Source organism: Thamnophis elegans, chromosome 1, assembly GCF_009769535.1.
Source record: "Thamnophis elegans isolate rThaEle1 chromosome 1, rThaEle1.pri, whole genome shotgun sequence".
Classification (NCBI taxonomy): domain Eukaryota; kingdom Metazoa; phylum Chordata; class Lepidosauria; order Squamata; family Colubridae; genus Thamnophis; species Thamnophis elegans.
The window spans coordinates 183,079,612-183,103,976 of record NC_045541.1 but is presented as its reverse complement, the minus strand read 5'-3'; the positions used below and the strand labels follow the sequence as shown (position 1 = coordinate 183,103,976).

Sequence of the window (24,365 nt, the reverse complement as noted above, 5' to 3'; positions counted from 1 at the left end):
TGTTTTGAATACACAAAGCTCTGATCAAGAAAACCTCCCAGTGTCCGTGCGGAAACACTGTTAAAGAGTTTCTTTTTGTATCTTTTTTGTATTTCAAGTTAGAAAAAGAAGTCCAATCTTTAAATGAATTAGAAAATTACCCACAGCAATAAAAAAGGAAAACTTTAATCTATAAATTACAGAGAATCACAAAGAGAAGGTAGAAGAAGAAAACTTAATCCATCTGTTTCAAAAGGTTTGCATAGATTCGATTCATGAAAATAGCATTTAAAAAGTAAGTAAACCACTGTCCAAAATCATTCCAAATTTAATTCCACTGCTTCATAGTTCTATTCTTCAATTTAAATTGATTTTTAAGTTTTAATTGCAGTCTCTTTTTTTAAAACAATAAAAATTCCTCACTAGCTGGAAACACTTTCCTGCATTAGTTAGAAATTCCTGTTCCTTACTATATTTTCTCTACAATTCAGATCCGGCCTCAGTAGAATAATGTAGCATTTGGGGGAAAAGATACAAGCCAAGAGAGCAGCTCCAGAGGCCAAAATGGAGAAGATCTCCACGGCCACCATGGACTTCCCTTTGGTGCTCAGGTAGGTGGGGAGGAAAGTTATCCAAACACTGCAAAAGACCAGCATGCTAAAAGTAATGAACTTGGCTTCATTAAAACTATCAGGCAATTTCCTAGCTAAAAATGCCAACGTGAAACTGACAAGGGCCAAAAAACCTAGGTAGGCAAGGACAATGTAGAACATTAAAGCTGAGCCTTCCTTGCATTCCAAAATCGTCTCTCCAAATAAGGAGTGGAAGTCCAGGTTGGGAAATGGAGGAGAGGTTCCCAGCCAGGTGGCACAAAGAATTGCTTGGATCAGGGGGCAAGCTATGACAATGGAGTTGGTCAGGGGTTTTCCCAAGAGTTTCCTTGCCTTGTTCCCTGGCTTGGTAGCCATGAAGGCCAGAACCACCATGACAGTTTTTGCCAACACAGAGGAAACTGCAAGAGAAAAGAGAATGGCGGAGGCAGTTTGTCGGAAGAGACAAGTGACCTTCCCAGGTTGACCAATGAAAAGAAAGGAACAAAGGAAGCAGAGCAAGAGGGAGAGCAGGAGGAGGTAGGTGAGATCTCTGTTGTTGGCCTTGACAATCGGTGTGTCATGATGTTTATAGAAAATCACCAGGACTACAGAAGTGATCACAGAGAAAAAGACAGCAAGAATAACTAAAATGTATCCCAGTGTGTCTTGATAGGCAAGGAAGTGGATCTTCTTGGCAATGCAGTAGTCCTTGTCCTTGTTGGGATATTGGATTTCTGGGCAGGGTTCACATTGAGCCGCATCTGGAAAAAAAGTGTCTAAGGATTTCTTGAGCAACTACCATACACATTATCCCCAACCCAAAGGTGATGCAGGTATTAACTTTCTGTGACTGTTCTACCCACAAAGGGAATGGTGAAAAAACCCATGTGCAATTTATAGGGCATTGAAAAGAGCAAATAATCCTTCCTTAATGATGATCAAGGAGATAGATTAGCCAGAGACAAGGTTTTGTTCAGTTCCAGCTATCCATTCACTGTGGTCCTCCATGAGTAATATGGCTTTCAGTCTGAGGCGTCTGCCTCTTTTTTTCTTTTCATTTTATAATGGAACACTAAGAAGATTGACAGATCTGTTATCCAGGAATGCTGCTATTTTGTTTGTGTGTATATTATCTTTGCCTTAATCTCTCTGTATCAGGGTTCCATGTAATACCCCCAATGAAATAAAACTCAGAGGCCCGAGTTTCCTCAAAGTTCCAATGCATTAGAAATATCATATTGGCACATCGGGAAAAATCCAAATGTGAAGGTTTCCAGGTTTTCCTCAAGCAAGTGAATGTTCAAGTCCCTGCCCAGCACCCACATGTCCATCACACGGTCCAATCAAACACTGTCCCAAGAGAAGTTTCCTCCCAATCATGTCATCCAGGTGCAGGGGCAAGATGACCTTGATGAGAAAGAATCTTATTTTGACTATATGTCTCCCATGCATCATATAATCTCCCCTCCCAGTTTCCCACAGTGGAATATGTGACAGGCTTGAAGGCCCAATGTAAAAGATGGCTTCCAGGCCTGACACTCCGCTATGTACCTCAAATAAGCAATAGCAATAGCAGTAGACTTATATACCGCTTCATAGGCCTTTCAGGCCTCTCTAAGCGGTTTACAGAGAGTCAGCATATTGCCCCCAACAATCTGGGTCCTCATTTTACCCCCCTCGGAAGGATGGAAGGCTGAGTCAACCCTGAGCCGGTGAGATTTGAACCGCTGACCTGCTGATCTAGCAGTAGCCTGCAGTGCTGCATTTAACCACTGCGCCACCTTGGCTCATAAGTTGGCAAATAAGTTCATTCAGACATTTTTTGCTCCCTCCTGCTATATAAAAGAGACATAGATAGAGGAATGTCCTCTTTCCCTGGCAGGTCTATTCCCTCAGAGGTTGATAGTGCTGAGGGAAGGAGGATATTCTGAATAATAAAAAAGAAAGGTTGGAGCACACACCACACTTCCTCAGGAAATATTGGAAGGCAGTTTTTGCAATTGGACGTTAGAGTACCAGTAGAAATCCGAGTTGGACATTCATAAATTCTGCCCTAAAGCTATCTTGCCTGGAACTGCAGAGGATCATGAAAGGTGGCCTCTGTGGCCAGGGCAGTTTATATCTCTAAACTGAAAAGTTTTGCTGAAAATATGATTTCCTGTCAAGCTCATAAAAATGACAACGAATGTCTTCTTTGATCCTGGAAGATTAATATTTGAAGTCTGCTCTACCTATCTGATTAGAAAAAGTTCCTTCTGGACAAGTGTCACATTGGTAGCAGCAAACTGGTTGGCCCTCTGGAACTCTTCTTCTCTGTCCTGCATGGCACCTCTTCATGCCACACCTGGCAAAGGGCACCTTCTGAAAGAGGGAAAAAGAAATACTTGAGATGACCTAAGCAATGAACCTGCTGCATCCATTCTTTTCCCCATTCCTATTTCCTTTCCTTCTTCCTACTTCTATATTCAGAATCTCTTCTAAAGAAATATATTGCCACTGTCTATCAAAAATCATGAACAGTCATGAGGGAATCAGGCCAGGGGCATTCCTGACACACCCATGGATGCGGGAGTTTGGATCTGGAATCTCAGCCTGCAGAGGAAGGCTTGTGATGGGACGAAAGCATTTCTTAAAGAACAAACTGTGAGGATACAACTGAGTGACAATGGTCCATGGAAATCACTGTTGCTTACTGTAATTGGATCCTGCATTTCAAGGAAACAATGTTCCCAAGCCTTACCCTTTGTGGAATGACACAAATCAGACCTCAAACTTGTTAGTATATTTTTCACCAAATGACTGTCATGATTTCTGAGTCAATTGATTATTTTTCAATCTAGAAAGATGTTCTGCATCTCAAGAAGAGAATGAATCTTTCCCTGGACTTACAAAATTTCCTTGCAGCTCACCTTTGGGGCCCAGATGATTCCATCAGAGTCAATGGTGAAATCTTGGCCTGGGGGAGCCTCAGGATTTACTTGTCCAACTTTCATGGGGACAAAAGATCGATTGGGGAAGAGAACCCAGTTGAGAAGATCATAACGAGCAGATCCCAGTCCATCTTGTGAGAAGGAGACTTCATCTCCAACACTATTGTTGAACTGCACATTGCTCAAATATGGAAGAATCTGAAAGAAAGGAGACCTTCAGAAATTGGAGTATTTGGGTTAAAGGTACAAATGAGATGTTGCGGTTCTTATCATCACATAATGATAATGTTCAGAGAGGTCCAACATTTTAACCTTTGATACAGGAAATTCAGATGAATTTCAGACCAGGAACCCATTAGGACCACTTTGAATATTGTCAAAGAGAATCACAGTAAGGTCCCAAAATGTACTTGAGTCAGCAGAATGCCAAAGAGAGAGACTCAAGAAGAGGCTCAGAAAAGAGACAGCTTTTATTTGTGCAAAGAAGAGCTGGGTAGACCATTCCATGAACAGACAGATAAGATGCATTATCTGTGGGGGAAAGAATGGCATTCTTTTATAACTTCATAACATCAGCGTAGTACCCAATTCTGGACCCCTAGCCTGCATTGGCTGTGCGGCAAGGAACAGAAGGGCTTGGTGCTTAGCAACACAGGTATTTGCCCAATGAAACCCTGACAAACCATGACATTTCCCCCTTCTTGTTTCAGATAGGGACCAGGCACCGAGTTATACAAAAAAACCCCACAAGATAACAGGAGTTAGATCACCGGTAGAAGCAAAAGGCAGAGGCAATTCCAATTCTTAGCAAAGGAATTCTTACAGAAAGAAAACAGCAAGTCAAACCAATTCTACTGTCTCTACTATTATCTCCTACTAATTCTACCTGTTCTATTATTATATACATTATTGTTGTTGTTGTTTGTTATAATCTTTGGTGAGATTCACAGCCTTTGGGGCTCGTTAGTAGCTCAACAGCTTGAGTCCTAACCAAGGACCTAGGAACTGTTAAGGTAATATTGGAGGATGTAAGATGTTCCAAGTAGAGTGGTTTTTTGTAGAGTCAGAATGTTCAAGTCAGGTAAATTTAAAATTTCCAAATAGCGAGGTAGCCCTTTAGGTATTGCTCCAAGGGCTTCAATTACAATTGGGACAACATACGATTTCTTTTTCCACAGTCGCTCAACCTCAATTTGCAAGTCCCAGCACTTTGTGATTTTTTTCTTGCTGCTTATCTTCAATTCGTGCATCACCAGGCATTGCAATGTCAATGAACCATACTACTACTACTACTACTACTACTACTACTACTACTACTACTAATACTAATACTAATACTAATACTAATACTTATTATTATACAATTGTATCACAGCGACCAGTTGTTTCGCCGGATTTGGCATTGGTTACTAGTCAGGCCCCACCCAGGGGCCTAGGACATCGTAATGTATTTTTGTAATATACGTGCAGATCCAAGCAGTGCGGCTTTTTGCATTTGACTGATGGTGATTTTGTCAATTTTTAACTGTTTCAAATGTAATTCCAGTGCTTTTGGAATAGCACCCAGTGTGCCAATTACCACTGGAATTATCACTGCTGGTTTGTGCCATAGTCGTTGAATTTCGATTTTTAAGTCCTGGTATCTTGCGATTTTTTCATGTTCCTTCTTGGCAACCCTGCTATCACCTGGTATTGCGATGTCTATGATTGTGACCTTATTTTTCTCAACCAGTGTGATGTCTGGTGTATTATGCGCCAGTATTTTGTCGGTTTGTATACGGAAATCCCACAAGATCTTGACCATCTGATTTTCGGTGACTTTTTCAGGCTGATGTTCCCACCAGTTTGTTGCTGTTTTAATATTATAATTTTTGCACAAATTCCAATGGATCATTTGTGCTACTGAATTGTGCTGCAATTTATAATCAGTCTGCGTGTTTTTTTTACAGCAGCTGAGTATGTGATCAACAGTTTCATCAGCTTCTTTGCAAAGTCTGCATTTGGCATCATCAGAGGATTTTTCGATTTTGGCCTTAATGGCATTTGTGCGGATAGCTTGTTCTTGCGCAGCCAGGATTAGTGACTCTGTTTCTTTCTTTAATGTACCTGTTGTTAACCATAACCAAGTTTGTTCACTGTCCACTTTATCTTTTATTTTTTCCAGAAATTGACCATGCAGTGCTTTGTTCTGCCAACTCTCCATTCTTGATTTTATCACATCTTTTCTGTATTCTTGTTTCGTCTGTTGGGCCTTCAGTAGATTTTTGTTCTTTACTTCGATTAATAGATGTTCTTGACTTTCTTTTAAATAATCAGCCAGTGCATGTTTTTCTTCTTCAACTGTTTGCTTCACTTGTAATAATCCTCTGCCACCTGATTTTCGTGGCAGGTATAGTCTATCAGTATCACCACGTGGATGTAAACTGTAGTGCATTGTCATTAGTTTCCTGGTTTTTCGGTCCAAAAGGTCCAAATCAGCTTGTGTCCAGTTAACTATACCAGCTGTGTATCTTATAACTGGTATTGCCCAGGTATTTATGGCCTTGATTATATTTCCACCATTCAATTTAGATTTCAAAATTTTCCTAACTCTTGTTGGCGTACTCTCACCTGACAATAGTTTTTACTTCTCCATGCTTGATGTTATCCAACTGCAGAATGCCTAAGTATTTGTAGGCTTCATTTTCTTTGCATTTAATTAATTGGCCATTGGGCATTTCAATTCCCTCACATGCAGTGATTTTGCCCCTTTTTATGGATACAGTGGCGCATTTTTCCATGCCGAACTGCATTGAAATATCGGTGCTGAATACTCGGACTGTGTTTGTCAATGATTGGATTTCTATTTCTGACTTTCCATAGAGTTTCAAATCATCCATATATAGTAAATGCGAAATTTTTTCAGCTTCTTTGGCTGTTTGGTAGCCATTTTTTTTTAAGATTACTGATAGTGGGATCATTGCGATGATGAAGAGAAGAGGTGAAAGGGAATCACCCTGGAAAATTCCTCACTTGATATTAACCATTCCGTAGATCTCATTCCCTACTGCCAACTCAGTTCTCCATTGTTTCATCGCCTTTTCAGTAAAGGATGTAATATTTTTGCTAATGCCAGTTGTTTCTAAGCATTTTATGATCCAACTATGTGGCAGTGAGTCAAATGCCTTTTTGTAATCAATCCAGACCATATTCAAGTTCGTTTTTCTGTTCTTACAATTTTCTAATATCATTTTATCAATTAGAAGCTGATCTTTTGTGCCCCTGCTCCTTCTTTTGTTGCCTTTTTGCTCTACTGGCAAGATGTTGTTTGTTTCCAAATAATCCATTATGTTATCTGCAATAATGCCTGTGAGTAATTTGAAGGTTTTTGGCAAGCATGTTATTGTTCTGTAGTTTTCAGGTGTTGTTCCTTTAGTTGCATCTTTCTGAATCAAGTATGTTTTTCCAGTTGTCAACCATTCATCAATTTGGCCCTTTTGTAAAATTTCATTCAGTTGCCTGGCCAATATTGCATGTAAACTGGTCAGATATTTGAGCCAGAAACCATGTAATTGGTCCTTTCCAGGTGATGTCCAATTCTTTACCATTTAACTCGATTTTTGACCATCTCAGTTGTTATTTCTAATACTTGCATTCGTTTGTTGCGAATGCTTTTCTCAAAGTTATGTATCCACTTTGCTTTCTTGTTGTAATCCTTTGCATTTTCCCACAATTCTTTCCAGAATTCAACGGTGGCCTGCTTTTCTGGTTTTTCACTTTTGGTGTCACCATTCACATTAAGACTTTGATAAAAACGCCATTGGTCTGATAGAAATTGCTGATTTTGTTTATGTTGGATGATTCATGCCTCATATCTTTCAATTTTTCTAGCTGTTGCTGTTATCTGCTGTTTTACAATCTCTACAGCTTCATTGATGTTTCTTGTATCCAATCTATATCTTCTGATTAGCCGATCTATGATTTTGTTGTTTTTAAGCCGTTGCTCATGCATGTTCTTTAAGTTACTAGCATCTGCCCTTAATTTTTTGATTTTTTGTTCTAAACAGATTTTCCACTTTGGCTTTGATGCTTTTTCTGTTGTGTGACTAGGTACTTTAATTTTAATGCCTAGTTCATTAGTGACTATTACAGCTGCGCTGTACATTAGCTGGTTTGTTTCCAAGATGGATCCCCGTTCAATTGTTGAAAACACTGCATTAACCATTTTCATGATAGGGGCCAAAATTTTCTTAGGCACAGTTTATAGTGATGGTAAACGTTGCCTTTCCTCATTAAGCAGAAAATGCTCCATGATCTTATCCTTCAATTCTTTTTTTTTGAGTTAGCTCATCAGTTGGATTATTATTATTGTTGTTGTTGTTGTACAATTGTATCACAGCGGCCAGTTGTTTCGCCGGATTTGGCATTGGTTACTAGTCGGGCCCCACCCAGGGGCCTAGGACGTCGTAACGTATTTTCGTAATATGCGTGCAGATCCAAGCAGTGCGGCTTTTTGCATTTGACTGATGGTGATTTTGTCAATTTTTAACTGTTTTAAATGTAATTCCAGTGCTTTTGGAATAGCACCCAGTGTGCCAATTACCACTGGAATTACCACTGCTGGTTTGTGCCATAGTCGTTGAATTTCGATTTTTAAGTCCTGGTATCTTGCGATTTTTTCATGTTCCTTCTCGGCGACCCTGCTATCACCTGGTATTGCGATGTCTATGATTGTGACCTTATTTTTCTCAACCAGTGTGATGTCTGGTGTATTATGCGCCAGTATTTTGTCGGTTTGTATACGGAAATCCCACAAGATCTTGACCATCTGATTTTCGGTGACCTTTTCAGGCTGATGTTCCCACCAGTTTGTTGCTGTTTTAATATTATAATTTTTGCACAAATTCCAATGGATCATTTGTGCTACTGAATTGTGCTGCAATTTATAATCAGTCTGCGTGTTTTTTTTACAGCAGCTGAGTATGTGATCAACAGTTTCATCAGCTTCTTTGCAAAGTCTGCATTTGGCATCATCAGAGGATTTTTCGATTTTGGCCTTAATGGCATTTGTGCGGATAGCTTGTTCTTGCGCAGCCAGGATTAGTGACTCTGTTTCTTTCTTTAATGTACCTGTTGTTAACCATAACCAAGTTTGTTCACTGTCCACTTTATCTTTTATTTTTTCCAGAAATTGACCATGCAGTGCTTTGTTCTGCCAACTCTCCATTCTTGATTTTATCACATCTTTTCTGTATTCTTGTTTTGTCTGTTGGGCCTTCAGTAGATTTTTGTTCTTTACTTCGATTAATAGATGTTCTTGGGTGTCTTTTAAATAATCAGCCAGTGCATGTTTTTCTTCTTCAACTGTTTGCTTCACTTGTAATAATCCTCTGCCACCTGATTATTATTATTATTATTATTATTATTATTATTATTATTATTATTATTATTATTATACAATTGTATCACAGCGGCCAGTTGTTTCGCTGGATTTGGCATTGGTTACTAGTTGGGCCCCACCCACTTATTATTATTATTATTATTGAGAGCCGAAGTGGCTCAGTGGTTAAATGCAGCACTGCAGGCTACTTCAGCTGACTGCAGTTCTGCAGTTCGGCTGTTCAAATCTCACCGGCTCAAGGTTGACTCAGCCTTCCATCCTTCCGAGGTGGGTAAAATGAGGACCCAGATTGTGGGGGCGATATGCTGACTCTGTAAACCGCTTAGAGAGGGCTGAAAGCCCTATGAAGCGGTATATAAGTCTAACTGCTATTGCTATTGCTAACTGCTATTATTATTATTATTATTATTATTATTATTATTATTATTATTATTATTTCCCTTCAAAAGTATTGGAAGGGACATTGGAGGTCTTCTAGTCCAACCCCGTGCACAAGCAACAGACCCTCTACAGTTTTAGACAATTGGCTATCCTGTCTCTTCTTAAATGACTCCAGCAATGGGAGTCCTTAAAAAAATTCTCCTTAGTTGTAGGTTGCTTCTCTCATTGGTTAGTTTCCCTCAATTATTAATCAGAAGCTTCTTTTCACACAGCAAGCCGAGTAGCCCAACAAATGCTAAACTAAAAAAAGGACAGGGTCTCAGATAAATTGGTACGGGAAGTATGCATACATTTAATCATTTTTTCATTTCATTTTTCATTTTATTAAGCATTTATATGCCGCCCTTTTCCCTGAGGGGACTCAGGGCGGCTTACAATAATAGAGGAGGGGAGTGCAGGACAAAACACGAAAAGAAAATGTGAATAAAAATAATTAGCAATAAAAAACCCAACATTCATTCAACATTCGGGAGGGGCGAGAGTAAAGTCTTATCCCCAGGCCTGACGGGATAGCCAGATCTTGAGGGCTGTGCGGAAGGCCTGGACGGTGGTGAGGGTGCGGATCTCCACGGGGAGATTGTTCCATAGCGTCGGAGCTGCAACTGAGAAGGCTCTCCTCCGTGTAGTCGCCAGTCGGCACTGACTGGCGGATGGGATTCGGAGGAGGCCTACTCTATGCGATCTGATGGGACGGAGGGAGGTAATCGGCAGAAGGTGGTCTCTCAAATAGCCAGATCCACTACCATGGAGCGCTTTATAGATGGTAAGTAGGACCTTGAAGTGCACCCGGAGACCAACAGGTAGCCCGCGCAGCTCACGGAGGATCGGTGTTATGTGGGCGAACCGTGGTGCGCCCACAATCACTCGCGCGGCTGCATTTTGGACTAGCTGAAGTCACCGGATGCTCTTCAAGGGCAGCCCCATGTAGAGCACATTGCAGTATTCCAGCCTAGAGATCACAAGGGCTCGAGTGACTGTTGTGAGGGCCTCCCGGTTCAGGTAGGGCCGCAATTGGCGCACCAGGCGAACCTGGGCAAATGCCCCCCTGGTCACAGCTGATAAGTGGTGGTCGAAACTCAGCTGTGGGTCCAGGAGGACTCCCAAGTTGCGGACCCTGTCTGAGGGGTATAAATTTTGACCCACCAGCCTGAGTGATGGAATGTCAGCCAAATTGTTGGGAGGAAAACATAACAGCCACTCAGTCTTGTCCGGGTTGAGTACCAGTTTGTTAGCTCTCATCCAGTCTTTAACAGCCTCAAGACCCCGGTTCATCACGTCCACCACTTCATTGAGTTGGCACGGGGCGGACAGATACAACTGTGTATCGTCCGCGTATTGATGGTATTTTATCCCGTGCCTCCGAATGATCTCGCCCAGCGGTTTCATGTATATGTTAAACAGCAGGGGGGATAAGACCGAACCCTGCGGCACCCCATAAATTAGGGGCCTCAGGGACGATCTCTGCCCCCCCCCCCACCGACACCAACTGCGACCTGTCCGAGAGGTAGGAGGAGAACCACTGCAGGACAGTGCCGCCCACCCCCACCTCCCGCAGTTGTCGCAGAAGGATACCATGGTCGATGGTATCGAAAGCCGCTGAGAGGTCAAGGAGAACCAGGATGGACGCCTGGCCTCCATCTCTGGCTCTCCAGAGATCATCGGTCAATGCGACCAAAGCGGTTTCAGTGCTGTAACCGGGCCTGAAGCCTGACTGGAAGGGATCAAGATAGTTAGCTTCCTCCAAGGTACGCTGAAGCTGGAAGGCCACCACCTTCTCAACAACCTTCCCCACAAAGGGGAGGTTGGAGACTGGATGTAGTTATTAAAAACAGCTGGATCCAAGGACGGTTTCTTCAGGAGGGGTCTCACCACCGCCGTCTTAAGCGCGGTGGGGAAGTGCCCCTCCCGAAGAGAGGCGGTAACAACCGCCTGGATCCAGCCTCGTGTCACCTCACTGCTGTTGGCAACCAGCCAGGAGGGACACGGGTCCAGTATACAGGTGGAGGCACTCACAGCTCGCATAGCCTTGTCCACATCCCCGGAGGCAACATCCTGAAACTCAACCCAGAGATTGTCTGCCAAGTCATTCCCTTGTGTTTCGGCTGGATCTGCGGGGGTGGAGTCCAGGTCCGACCGAAACCGAGCAACTTTGTCCGCCAAGAACTGAACATACTCCTCAGCTCTACCCTGTAAGGGGTCCCCCGTCTCCCTCCTATTTAGGAGGGAGCGGGTTATCCTAAACAGGGCGGCTGGGCGGGACTCAGCGGATGCTAACAAGGTGGCAATGTGTGTTCTCTTAGCTGTTCTTAATGCCCGGATGTACTCCTTGGTGCATGCTGTCAAAAGTGCTCGGTTCGGTTCGGACCTATCGGATCTCCACTGGTGCTCTAGGCGTCTCCTCCGGCGCTTTATCTCCCGGAGCTCCTCAGTAAACCAAGGAGGCCTCCGGGAGCCGCTGACCCGGAGGGGCCATAGTGGCGCAATCCGGTCCAGAGACTCTGACGCTGCCGAGTGCCAGGCAGCAGCAAGAGTCTCCGCCGAACTGTGGGCAAGAGTATCAGGAATAACCCCAAGCTCCGTCTGGGACCTTACAGGGTCCATAAGTCGCCTGGGGCGGAACCACCTGGTCGGTTCCTCCTCCCTACGGTGGGGGTTTGGCCTCCGGAAGTCTAGCCTCAGTAGGCAGTGGTCTGACCACGACAGGGTTATGATCTCATTACCCCTCAGACCAAGATCATAACTCCACTGCTCCGAGAGGAATACGAGGTTGAGTGTGTGACCCGCTGAGTGAGTCGGGCCTCGAATTATCTGGATCAAGCCCATGGCTGTCATGGAAGCCATGAACTCCTGCGCTCCATCAGAGCGTTCACCGAGCGAAGGCAAGTTAAAGTCCCCCAGAACCATAAGCCTGGGGAACTCAACTGCCAGCTCGGTTACTGACTCGAGGAGCGAGGGGAGGGCTGCTGCAATACAGTTGGGAGGCAGGTACGTTAGCAGCAGACCCACTTGACCCTTGAGGTCCAGCTTCACCAGTAGGGTCTCACACCCGACAAGCTCCGGAGCAGGGATCCTACGAGGTACTAAAGACTCCCGGACTACAATAGCCACACCGCCACCCCTTCCCTGGGCTCTCGGCTGATGAAGCACCTGAAATCCGTCTGGGCACATCTCTACGAGGGGGACTCCTCCCTCCGTGCCCAGCCATGTCTCAGTAATACATGCCAGGTCTGCCCCCTCGTCTAAAATTAAATCCCGGACGAGGGGAGCCTTATGAACAACAGACCTGGCATTTAGCGACACCAGCCTGAGACCAGGGTCCTGATTGCTCGCACCATCTGACCTTGGATTGGGACTCCTAGGGCCGGAAGGAGGGATCCCTGTGATATAGCGAGCCCTCCTTCCCCGGTAATGGCCTGCCCTAAAGTCCCCGCCATATCTGCCTCTCCCTGTTATGACCGTAATGCCCCGACCCTCTCCCGTGGATGTAGTTCCCCCGACCACCCCGGTGACCCCTGCATGCCCCGCCAGGTCCTCCGAATCAGTCATACCCAAACTCTCACACAGACAGTCCTCACTAAAAAGTTAAAACACAAATACAGCAATATTAATAGTAAAAAGTGAGTTCATTCATACCATCCCATACAATCCCATGCACTCAACATACCTATTTAAAATAAAATTAGAAAGATTGTGCAGGTTCGCAAAGTCCGTACTAGATGTATAATAGTCCAGAGGTGCCTCCCCCCTCTCCTGAAGGGGGGCCACACCTTGAAGGGGGCTCCTCTAAAGAGTTCAATATAGTCCAAGGAGGGGGGGGGCTGGGAGGCAGGGTGAGTTCGGGTAGCAGCTGCAGTAGTGTAAGCCAGGAGGTTAACCATAGTGGGAAAAGTTTGGTGGCTAATTCATTCCAGCCATCCCCCCTAGTAACATTTCCAGATCAAAGAGTCATAGGGGGAGGAAGAATGCTTGTCTCTGGTGGAAGGGGAGGGGGGGACCGTTCTATTCAGCGGTAGGGCTCGATGTTCTTAAGGTCCCAAAGGCGTCAGAAATGGAATCCAGGATAGAATCCAAGATGGTCAATGGCAATATCCACGAATGTTAGCGTCCCTTCAAGGCTGGCAGCTCGGAGAGTGAGATTTTACCGGTCCGCTGCTAGCACTAATCCCAGGGCGTCTATATCACTCCCCCACTCCCTCGGCTCAGTCCCAGGGGCCAGTTTCCTCTCTCACCAGTTCTCTTCTTTTTTTTGTTTTGTCAGCTTGTAGACTCCACAGGTTTTGTTTATCAGTCTTACAGCCTTGCAGTCTCCACAGGTTCTCTTTTTTGGTTGAAGCCGCGGTGTTCATCGGCATTAGGCGGCCTCCGTCACCAACAATGCCGGCAGCAAGCCAGCAGCAGCAGCGGTAGACCGTATTCCGGTGCTAGCGTCGCCTCCCAAATTCTCCCTCTCACTGGCTCTCTTTGTTTAACTCGATCCTCGCCGTCCTCACAGTTCTTGCATTCGAGCTGCGATGTTAGGCGGCGTTCGGCGTTCGGCGGCACAGCGGTGACGATATCCTTCAGCGCTTCCCGGAGCTCAGCGTCTTTCAGAGCTCGGCGTCTTCTCGAGCTGGCAGCTCGGAGCAATCGAATTCTCCGTTGCCGCTGCCAGTCCCGGGGTCGCTAGATGTTCAGGCGACCTCACCTCCTTTGGGTCAACTCTCGAGTGCCAGAATCCAACTTTTACAGATATTAACTATAGTACAGGAGCCGAGCGGCAGACCCGGCAGCCATCTTCCTCGCTAATCAGTAACTGATGACATATATGAGTGTTAATATCATTGCCGAGAGGTTCATTGGTTGCCCTCTCTCCTCTTTGGAAGAGCTCTATAGCTCCTGCTGTCTTAAGAAAGTTCAAAACATTCTTAAAGGTGCACCTCATCCTGGGTACCCATTTTTTGAAATATTACAGGGCAATAAAAACAAGGACAAATAGGCTGAATAATAGCTTTTATCCCAGTGCAGTAGCAATATTGAATTCTACTGTATACTGAAATATTAATGCAATTCCAGGAGTTTTCAATTCTGATCTAAGCTTTTTGGACTAAGTCAAAAGCCACAGAACTTACCTGCCATGACTGGACATTTGAGATCCTCCTTCCAAGCCTCATCAAGGTCAGCCAGGCTCTGGATCCATACATTGTATGTAAAGCGTGTGTCAGAGCATAAACAGCATTGTAGATGTTGTAGCTTTCACCTGTCATTCTTGTTTCAAAACTGTAATTGGGCAGATTTTGCACATTCTCCTTTCCTGTGCATTGTTTTTCAGCCTTTGGAGGGATCTTTCCTGATTTATGGATCTTGCAGCCAAAGACTTTTTCCCACCACAGAGGGAGAAAAACATCTCCTTGGGGGTTCAAGGGGTCTAAAGAAAGGAGGAAGTGTATGAATTCTGAGACATCCTCGGAGTGGTCCCAAAAATGCAAGACCCCATGGAAATACTTTATGTATTTCAATATTCCTTCAGCTTCTTGTATACCAAGTTTCCAATGGGAAGTGGAGATGTAAACTTTCCTAAATGATACTTTTTTGTATTTTTCAAAAGCCTGTAGTGCCACTATTAAAGTGCTAGTAACAGTTGAATCTGCAAGGAGAATAAACACTTCTGTTTTAAAGCAGGGAAGGAAATTGAGAACAAACTTTTCCAGACGTTTGTCAACATCATCCAATTCCAGCATCAGGGTGAAGGCCAGGCAGATCTCCTTCTCCTGGAGCATTGGTGTCAGAGTTGAGACGAAACGTTCTCCCCTGTCATCTTTAGGGACCACAAGCCCAACCCAGTTCCACTGGAAATACAGGAGCAGCTGGACTAGACCCACATACTGAGGAGATTCCTTGGGATTAATCCGGAAGAATGAAGTATAAACTCTTCTCTCTCCCTGAGAGAACTCAAAGCCAACACCAAGCTGGAGAAAAAGAGAATCCTCTTTCAAAGACAAAGTAAAAGTTTTATGCTGACTTTAGTAGTGACCATTGTGTGGTTGATGGCCTTCACTGTCAGGCTGACTCACTTTGACTGGCAAACTTAATCTTCCCTTTTTAGCCATTTTTATTGATTGTGTTATATTAGAAGGCAAGAGAATAGATCAACAACCTGATACGGAGAATAAATGACACTAAAATGATAGCTACCATCATTTAGATAAAGAATTATCTCCGAGATAAAGAATTACAAGCTCATTATTTGCTAACCCATAAAAAATTATTTTTTGCTTCATCTTTGGCTTCTGTGTGTATTTTGATCTCTGTCTATTCCATAATATATGCAGGAGAGCTCTCTTACCTGTGGGATCTTAAAGATGCTGAAGATGGAGGCCATCAGCCTTGAGGACTTGGCACTGAGACCACCAATGACAGACAGCAGAGTGTCCGGGTGGTCACATTTGTAACCTGGAACCATTTCTGTTCGTGAGGAGAGCATGGAGAGGCTGTCTAAGGAAATATTAATCTCCCTCTCGTAATGGCCATAGATGTGGAAGCCAAGTGTGATGTTGGGGAGCAGAAGAAAATCCTTATTGACCTGGGAGACAGCAAACATCAAGGCAAGGAACTGCTGGTAGTTAATGAGGATGAACCTATAGTGAGAAAAACATTGGAGAACATTACAGGAAAACTTCTGCATGTCTGTAGAATTGGCTTTACTCTTCGGCAGACTTTTGATGGCAGAAACTCCCACATTTTATTGGATTGGATTTTTCTTTCAAAGGACTTCCCTTGACTAAACTTGGATGACTTTCTGAGATAGGAAACAAGCCTTTCTATAGACCTCATGGCCTCTTTTATACTCTCTATATCCCTGCCATATTCACTTTGCTGCAGTGGCTGTAATCCTTTCCAACTGCTCCCCTTTCACTGTAATCATTTATGGTCTCTCTTGGAGCAGCTTCTTCAGGTAGGGTAAAGATTGCTGAGCACAGGACTTCAGTGGGAGTCACCTCATAGATGCACTGAAGGACATTATGTAAGAACCATGCTGATTCCCAAACTGGGGGGGATTTTTTTTTCACCCCTGAACACTTGAAGGGTGTTGAGCTTTTATTTGAATTTTCTTCCACAAGTTACTGGTCAGATGAATATTATAACTTGACTTCTCCATTAGGCCAGCACAGCTTCCATCTTCATTTTTGCTATTTATCATCTTCCTGATGAAGAGATTGAGATTTCCAGCCTATTTTAAAAGCTTGCTGTTTTATTCAGAAAAGCTTAAAATATGCACTAAACTGGACAGTACAAAACACAAGAATATTTCTGAAAGGAGTCACTGAATTTAAAGCAAAAAATTTCTAGCTGAAACTTACAGACTCTCTAAACGAAGCCTCATTGTATTAAACTCTGGAACAGGAGTCTTGAAATTTATCCCCAAAGGCAAATTCCCACCAATAATGAGGTCACCAGGCTTATAGTAACTTTTATCTATGTTCATATAATCCTTGAACACACATATGGTTTGCAGCCTCTTTGCTGTAGTTGGAGCCAGGAGCCAGAAGAGCATCAGCCAGAACAGTAGCATATCTCCTGCCCAGTCTTTCATGTCTTCTTCCTTCCTAGAACAGAAATGAAGGTTTATGCAGAAACTGATTTGAAGGTTGCTCCTGAAATCTCACTGGAACTTTAGCAGATCAGACACCATCTGTGCCACCTGGATTGCCCCAACACAGATTTATAGAAACCATGCTTCCTCTTACCTGTACTTTGGCTGTGGCCATAAAGGAAACAAAGGAATGTAAGTCTCTGCCAACCCAGGAGTCAGCTCTTTGCAAGAGAGGCCAAGATGACACGTTCTGTCTCCCCAACTGGCGAACTCAGAGATATTTTTAAAGCAAGTTTTATCATGGAAGATCTCTGTTTGTAGAAATCCACAGAGGATACATGAAGAATTGTTGTTCTTCTGATAATTGCAGGGAAAAGCCATTGTCCCTTCTCCTTAGCAACAGCTTCTCTCCATGCAGCAGAATGGAAAACATATTTGTATCTCTTTGTGTAATTCACAGAGCAGATGGAGTCCTGGGGAAGTTGTGTAGTTGACCTACATGAAAGTGACCCCTGCACACAAGTTGGATTTTGGCTTATATCCTAGTTTGGTCAAATTATAGGAGTGCTACTTGGGTATAATTGGCAGAAGGCAGAAATGTAAATTGAGGAAGTATCTCAAGATATTAACTGCAAGATTTTTGGCAAGAGGTGCACATTTCTGTTTCTGTAGCCTAAGTGTAGCAATTGGTCGCACTGACCAATGATCTCTGGAGAGCCAGGGATGGAAGTCATTCCTCCATCCTAGTGCTCCTTGACCTCTCAGCGGCCTTCGATACCATCGACCATGGTATCCTTCTGCGACGGTTACGAGAGGTAGGAGTGGGCGGCACCGTTTTTCGGTGGTTCTCCTCCTACCTCTCGGACAGGTCGCAGTCGGTGTTAGTTGGGGGAGAGAGGTTGACCTCTAGGCCCCTGAAATATGGGGTTCCTCAGGGTTCGGTCCTATCCCCCCTTCTGTTCAATATCTACATGAAGCCACTGGGTGAGATCATTCGACGGCACGGGATAAAATACCATCAATATGCGGACGATACTCAGCTGTATCTGTCCGCCCCATGCCAACTCAGAGAAGCGGTTGACATGATGTGCCAGTGCCTGGAGGCTGTCAGGGTCTGGATGGGGGTTAACAAGCTTGTACTCAATCCAGACAAGACCGAGTGGCTGTTGTATTTTCCTCCCAAGAATTTGACCAGTATTCCATCACTCAGGCTGGGGGGTGAAAATTTACGCCCCTCCGACAAGGCGCGCAACTGGACCCACAGCTGACTTTAGATAATCACCTGTCAGCTGTGACCAGGGGGGCATTTGCCCAGGTTCACCTGGTGCACCAGTTGCGTCCCTACCTGAACCGGGAGGCACTCGCAACAGTCACTCACTCCCTCGTGACCTCAAGACTGGACTACTGCAATGCGCTCTACATGGGGCAGCCTTTGAAGAGTATTCGGAGACTTCAACTCATCCAGAACGCAGCCGCGCGAGCGATTTTGGGTGCACCTCGGTACACCCATGTTACACCTATCCTCCGCGAGCTGCACTGGCTACCGATCGGTCTCCAGATACGCTTCAAAGTGCTAGTTGTAACTTATAAAGCCCTTCATGGTATTGGACCTGGGTACTTGAGAGACCGCCTGCTGCCAATTACCTCCCAAAGACCTGTTAGATCACACAGGGTCGGCCTCCTCCGGGTTCCGTCCACCAGCCAATGCCACCTGGCTACCACCTGGGGGAGGGCCTTCTCTGTAGCAGCTCCGGCCCTTTGTAATGAACTCCCCACGGAGATTCGGACCCTCACCTCTCTCCAGGCCTTCCGGAAAGCCATCAAAGCCTGGCTGTGCCAGCAGGCCTGGGGTTGATGAGTTCCCCTCCCCTCTCGACTTGTATGCCTGTGTGATTCTTGTGTATTTTAATTACGTGTATTGTGTTTTACATCCCCTTTTTCCCTTTCGAGTTGTTCGCCGCCCTGAGTCCCTCCCGGAGAAGGGCGGCATACAAATAAACTAAATCTGAATCTGAATCTGAATTGTCATCTGAGTGTCTCTTTTGGCCTTTTGGCATGTTGCTCTCCAAATTACAAGGTCTGAAATTCTTTCCTTGAAGATTCATTCACAGGACCAGTTGGGATCATTACTTCTGTAGCAACCTTCCTGCTGCACAGCAACCTCCATGGGCTTCAGGAGGGCATTTCACAGTTGACTGATCGGTTTCCCCGACTTATGGTCTTGAGAGAGGTCCATTTGCCATCCTTGGGACTGGCCTTAGAGGCTTTTCAACATGCCCACCATCATTCTTGGCTCAACTCAAAACAGACCAGTTCCAACGTAATTTGAGGAGAAGCTATCCCTGTTTTCTTTGTCCTGGCCAGATCACAGCCTGATACCTTTGAGATTATTTTATACTGCCCCTCTCTGCAGGGAGGCCGGATCTATTTCCCCTCTTAGTGACTGATGGGGTTCCAAAGGGAAATGGGGATTATACCCCAGGCTCTGCTGCATGGTCCTTCTGAGACCTTGGCCACTACCTTGAATAGGAAAGCTACTGAGGCCTTGGATGGGATCACTGTCTGCAACCTCTCTTGGTCCATGGTTCCCAACATGCCCCATCGCCTGGTGCACCAGTTGCGTCCCTACCTGAACCGGGAGGCCCTCACAACAGTCACTCGCGCCCTTGTGACCTCTAGACTGGACTACTGCAACATGCTCTACATGGGGCAGCCCTTGAAGAGCATTCGGAGACTTCAGCTTGTCCAGAATGCAGCCATGCGAGCGATCGTGGGTGCACGTCGGTTCACCCACGTAACACCTATCCTCCGCGAGCTGCACTGGCTGCCTATTGGTCTCCGGATACGCTTCAAGGTGCTAGTCGTCACTTATAAAGCCCTTCATGGTATTGGACCTGGGTACTTGAGAGACCGCCTGCTGCCAATGACCTCCAATAGACCGATTAGATCCCACAGATTAGGCCTCCTCCGAATTCCATCCGCCGGCCAATGCCGACTGGCGACTACCCGGAGGAGAGCCTTCTCTGTGGCTGCTCCGACCCTCTGGAACGAACTCCCCGTGGAGATTCAAACCCTCACCACCCTCCAGGCCTTCCGCAAAGCCCTTAAAACCTGGCTGTTCCGACAGGCCTGGGGCTAAAGAGCTGTTGCCCCCGTCTCGAATGGCATGACTGTTGTGTGTTTTTAAATTATGTTAAAACTAGTTAAACTAGTTAAGAATCTTAGAAGATAAAACTTGCTTTGAAAACCATGCTCTGGGTTTTTCAGCAGGGAGGGACCTTAGCTTGTCTTCCAAAAAGCCAGCTTTGGGGTTTGTTGAGACTCAACTGACTGTCATGTCACAGCCCAAACACAGAAAACATGATTGATATAATAGTAGTTCATTGATGGATTATTCTTGTGACCTTATAATTACAATAGAATACAGAACATAGTCTAATTTCAGAATAAGATAGATAGAAGCAAATAAAGCAATACAATACAAATGCTTTAATGCGAAGAGACATCAGATAAATTTGCCCTGGGGCCATCCAGCTGACAAGGAAGGCTCAACTATGTAAATCTGGTGAGATTTCTGATGCTCCCTGCAATTCAGCTTCTGCACTAGCCTTGATTTCTGATCTAGGAGGGATTGTGAGAAGAATGGCTGGGCTGCCTCTCCTGCCACTGCTTCTGCTCTTCTGGCTCCTACCTTCAGTTACTGCTAAGAGGATACAAACCATATGTGCGTTGCCAAAACATGTAAAGGTCCGAGATCAATGGGAATTTTACAGACCTGGAGATCTGATTATTGGAGGGAATTTGCCCCTGGTAACTTTTGTGAAGTCCAAAATACCAGATTTCCATGGGTTCCCATTGCGGCTTAATATTGGCATTGTGTAAGTTTTACCTGGAGGGGGAAAATGTAGGTGATTGTTTTCTTCCTTCTGGATGTAAGGCCTCCTTTCAGAAATATTTATTTATTTATTTATTTATTTATTTATTTATTTATTTATTTATTTATTTGTTTGTTTGTTTGTTTGTTTATTCATTCATTCATTCATGCATGCATGCATTCATTCATTCATTTCATCAAGCATGTATTAGATAACAAATATACTGTAAGTATAAACATGATTATGAATACATGAAATGAGTACAAATACAAATACAAGGGAATATTAGGACAGGGATGGTAGGCATGCTAGTGCGCTTATGTACCACCCCTTACAGACCTCTTAGGAATGGGGTGAAGTTGACAGTAGACAGTCTAAGGTTAAAGTTTTGGGGGTTTAGGGAAGAAACCACAGAGTCAGGTAGTGCATTCCAGGCATTGATCACTCTGTTGCTGAAGTTGTATTTTCTGCAATCAGGTTTGGAGTGCTTTTCCTTGACTTTGTATCTATTGTGTGCTCCTGTATTGTTGTGGTTGAAGCTGAAGCAGTCATTGACGGTAGGACATTGTAGCGGATAATTTTGTGTACTACGCTTAGGTTAGACTGAATTTCAAGCCTAGTGGCATAAGAAGTGGAGGATTTTTCTCGTGAAATATGTCCAGACTCACTCAATTGTATTAATATCTGATATGCAGTGCACATTTCAGACAGATGAGCTGTATTCGAGAATTGGTTTAGCAAATGTTTTGTATGCTCTGATTAGCAGTATAATATTATCAGAGAAGAAGCTATGTAAGATTAGGTTAACCACTCTTTATGCCTTTTTGGCAATGTTGTTACAGTGGCTCTGGCACTTAGATAATTAGATATGACTACTCCAAGGTCATTGACAGAGTGAGAATCATCTACAAGGTCGTGTCCACCCAGCTTGTATTTGGTGTTCTGGTTCTTTTTGCCAATGTGTAAGACAGAGCATTTGTTGGTTGAGATTTGTAGTTGCCAATTGTTTGACCATTCTGACACATAGTCAAGGTCTTTGTGAAGGGTGAAGGGTGGCATTGCCGGTGGTGTTAAATAGTTTTACATCATCAGCGAAGAGAATGCAGTTGCTTATAATGTGATCACAAAGGTCATTTATGTAAAGTATAAAGAGTGTTGGTTCTGCCTTGGGGGACACCATTGTTAAGAGGTGCAGGGTTTGATAGGGCACTTCCTCTTTTGACCACTTGTTGCCTGTTTGACAGGAATGTAGCTATGCAATTATGTTGGGGTTCAGAGACACCATACTATTTTAGTTTTAGTAGTAGTTTGTAGTGTATCACTGAATCAAAGGCTTTACAGAAGTCTATGTAGATTGCGTCTATTGCTTTGCCCTGATTCAATTGTGTAGTCCATATTTTTTGCAGTGTAGGAGTTGCAGATTACAGGACAACTTTTTTTCTGAAACCAAATTGTTTGTTAGAGAGTAGTTTGTTTGTTTCTAAGTGGAGGGTAATGGATTGGTTTATGACTGACTCCATGACTTTGCAGGTGATGCAACATAAAGAGATTGGTCTGTAATTTTCAACTAGGCTGGGCTCCCCCTTTTTGAAGATAGGGATGACTGTGGCTAATGACCATAGGTTGGGCATGGAGCTGGTCCTGAAATATTGCAAAGCTTTTTTAAGAAGTATGTACATCCTCCACCAGGTCCAATAGATAGAGATAATTTTAGGCTGCATAGTGCATTTTCAACGTTATTTTCTGTAAAATTGATTTGTGTTAGTTCATTGTAATTATTTGTGGTACAACTAGGAAATATTGGGCATGAGCCATTCCTGTTTACAAAGACTGAGCTGAAGAGGTTCGCTTTAACCGCTTCATCATTACAGTCTTTGCCATTAGGTCCTTTTGGGGATGGGATGGATCTTGAGTCTTTAAGTTGGTTGTTTACAAAATTATAAAAGGTGTGGGTGGATTTCATTTGCAGATTTTCTTTTTGATTGATGTGATAATTGGTGCATTCAGTCTCTATTTGATGGCATAAGTTTTTGTAACAGCTTTTAAAGTTAGCTAAGTAGCCAGTCTTGTTTTTTTGCCAAAGAGATTTTTGGGGGGGATTGGATCTTCCTTATTGTTTTGGGTAATCTGTTTTTCCTGGTTTTGGGGGTTATTAGTGGTACATATAGTTTAATGACTTTTTTGACTTCGAGCAAAAAAATGTTATAATGGTCTTTGGCAGTATTACAGTCAATGAATAGAACTTGCCAATCAGGAGATGAGAGATCAGTGTCTATGAGATCATAGTTGGCTTTTTAAAAAGTTATAATTGGATAGAGAGTCAAGGTGGTGCAGTGGTTAAATGCAGCACTGCAGGCTACTTCAGCTGACTGCAGTTCTGCAGTTCAGCTGTTCAAATCTCACCAGCTCAGGGTTAACTCAGCCTTCCATCCTTCTGAGGTGGGTAAAATGAGGACCTGGATTGTTGTTGAGGGCAATATGCTGACTCTGTAAACCGCTTAGAGAGGGCTGAAAGCCCTATGAAGCGGTATATAAGTCTAACTGCTATTGCTATTGCTATATCCCATCTTTATGGTGATTTTTGTAAGGGCGTATATTGAGATAAAAGTCAATCATGCTGTGGAAAAGGGTTCTTTTATTTGTAGTCCATAAATTGAATTTAAACTATTGCAGAAGATGAGATCAAGGCAGTTGTTGAGTCTAGTGTTGTTAATTACTAGTTGATCCAGTCCCAGATTAGTAACAGCATTGTATAGGGTTGCATGTATGGGTTCAGTTGTACATTCATTTAGGGTCCAGTTAATAAGAGATAGATTGAGGTCACCCAGAAAGATAAAAGGGTGTGGGTAGGAGGTGGCCCATGTTAGTAGTGAAGTTAACTTGTTAGCATGTACGATGTTCTAATTAAGGGCTCTGTAACATAGTAGGAAGCAAAGTATGGTATTTAAGGACAACTCGCATATGATGGTCTTAGGAAGAGCATGTTCATGTTTAACTTGAATATTATTTTAGATTTTGTGACTTTTTATAGAAGATAGCAACTCCACCTCCTCTACGGGTTTCACAATCAGTTCGGTAAACATGGGTGTCTCTTACTTTGATAATGGAGTCAGGGAGGGGTGGTTTCAACCATGTTTTGCAGACAAATATAATGTTGAACGTAGCCATATGTAGTAAGAGGAGGAACGCAGGCATTTTGTTTATGATGCTTCTTGTGTTACTGAGCTTGCATTTAAGGTCAGTAGTGGTTGGTAATGAGGAAGATAGGGGCATATGTACCTAGTTTTGGATGATGGGAGTTGGATGCTGGATGATGGGCTATGGGACTTACTTTGATGCAATCAGTATGGCAGTCAATGTATAAGTCAGTATCTCCTTGGTGTTGATGTCTTTTGAGTTCTTCATAGAGTTCTCGGGAGGGGGCTCGTTGCAGTATGGATAGGTCAGGCCATGAGCAAAGTTTTTTATGACCCAGTTGGTACTTGCAATTGAGTTTATTGTATACATGAATTTGCATTTGCTGGACTCATTCTTGCAAATGACTCTACAAAATTGTGGGGCCAACGAGCCATCACTGTTCTTGAACTCAGGGGACAT

At 43.8% G+C, this 24,365-nt stretch overlaps 1 protein-coding gene across 1 annotated transcript; it reads right to left on the bottom strand.

Moving 5' to 3' along the window:
- Positions 1 to 428: 428 nt before the first annotated feature.
- On the bottom strand, positions 429 to 24,365 carry LOC116506828 (vomeronasal type-2 receptor 26-like). The gene is made up of 7 exons (XM_032214756.1): positions 24,100 to 24,365; positions 16,661 to 16,906; positions 15,646 to 15,937; positions 14,432 to 15,241; positions 13,776 to 13,967; positions 3,482 to 3,700; positions 429 to 1,367 (listed from the first exon to the last, which is right to left on the bottom strand). Exons 1-7 carry the CDS (start codon positions 24,363 to 24,365, stop codon positions 429 to 431), a joined length of 2,964 nt encoding a protein of 987 aa, XP_032070647.1.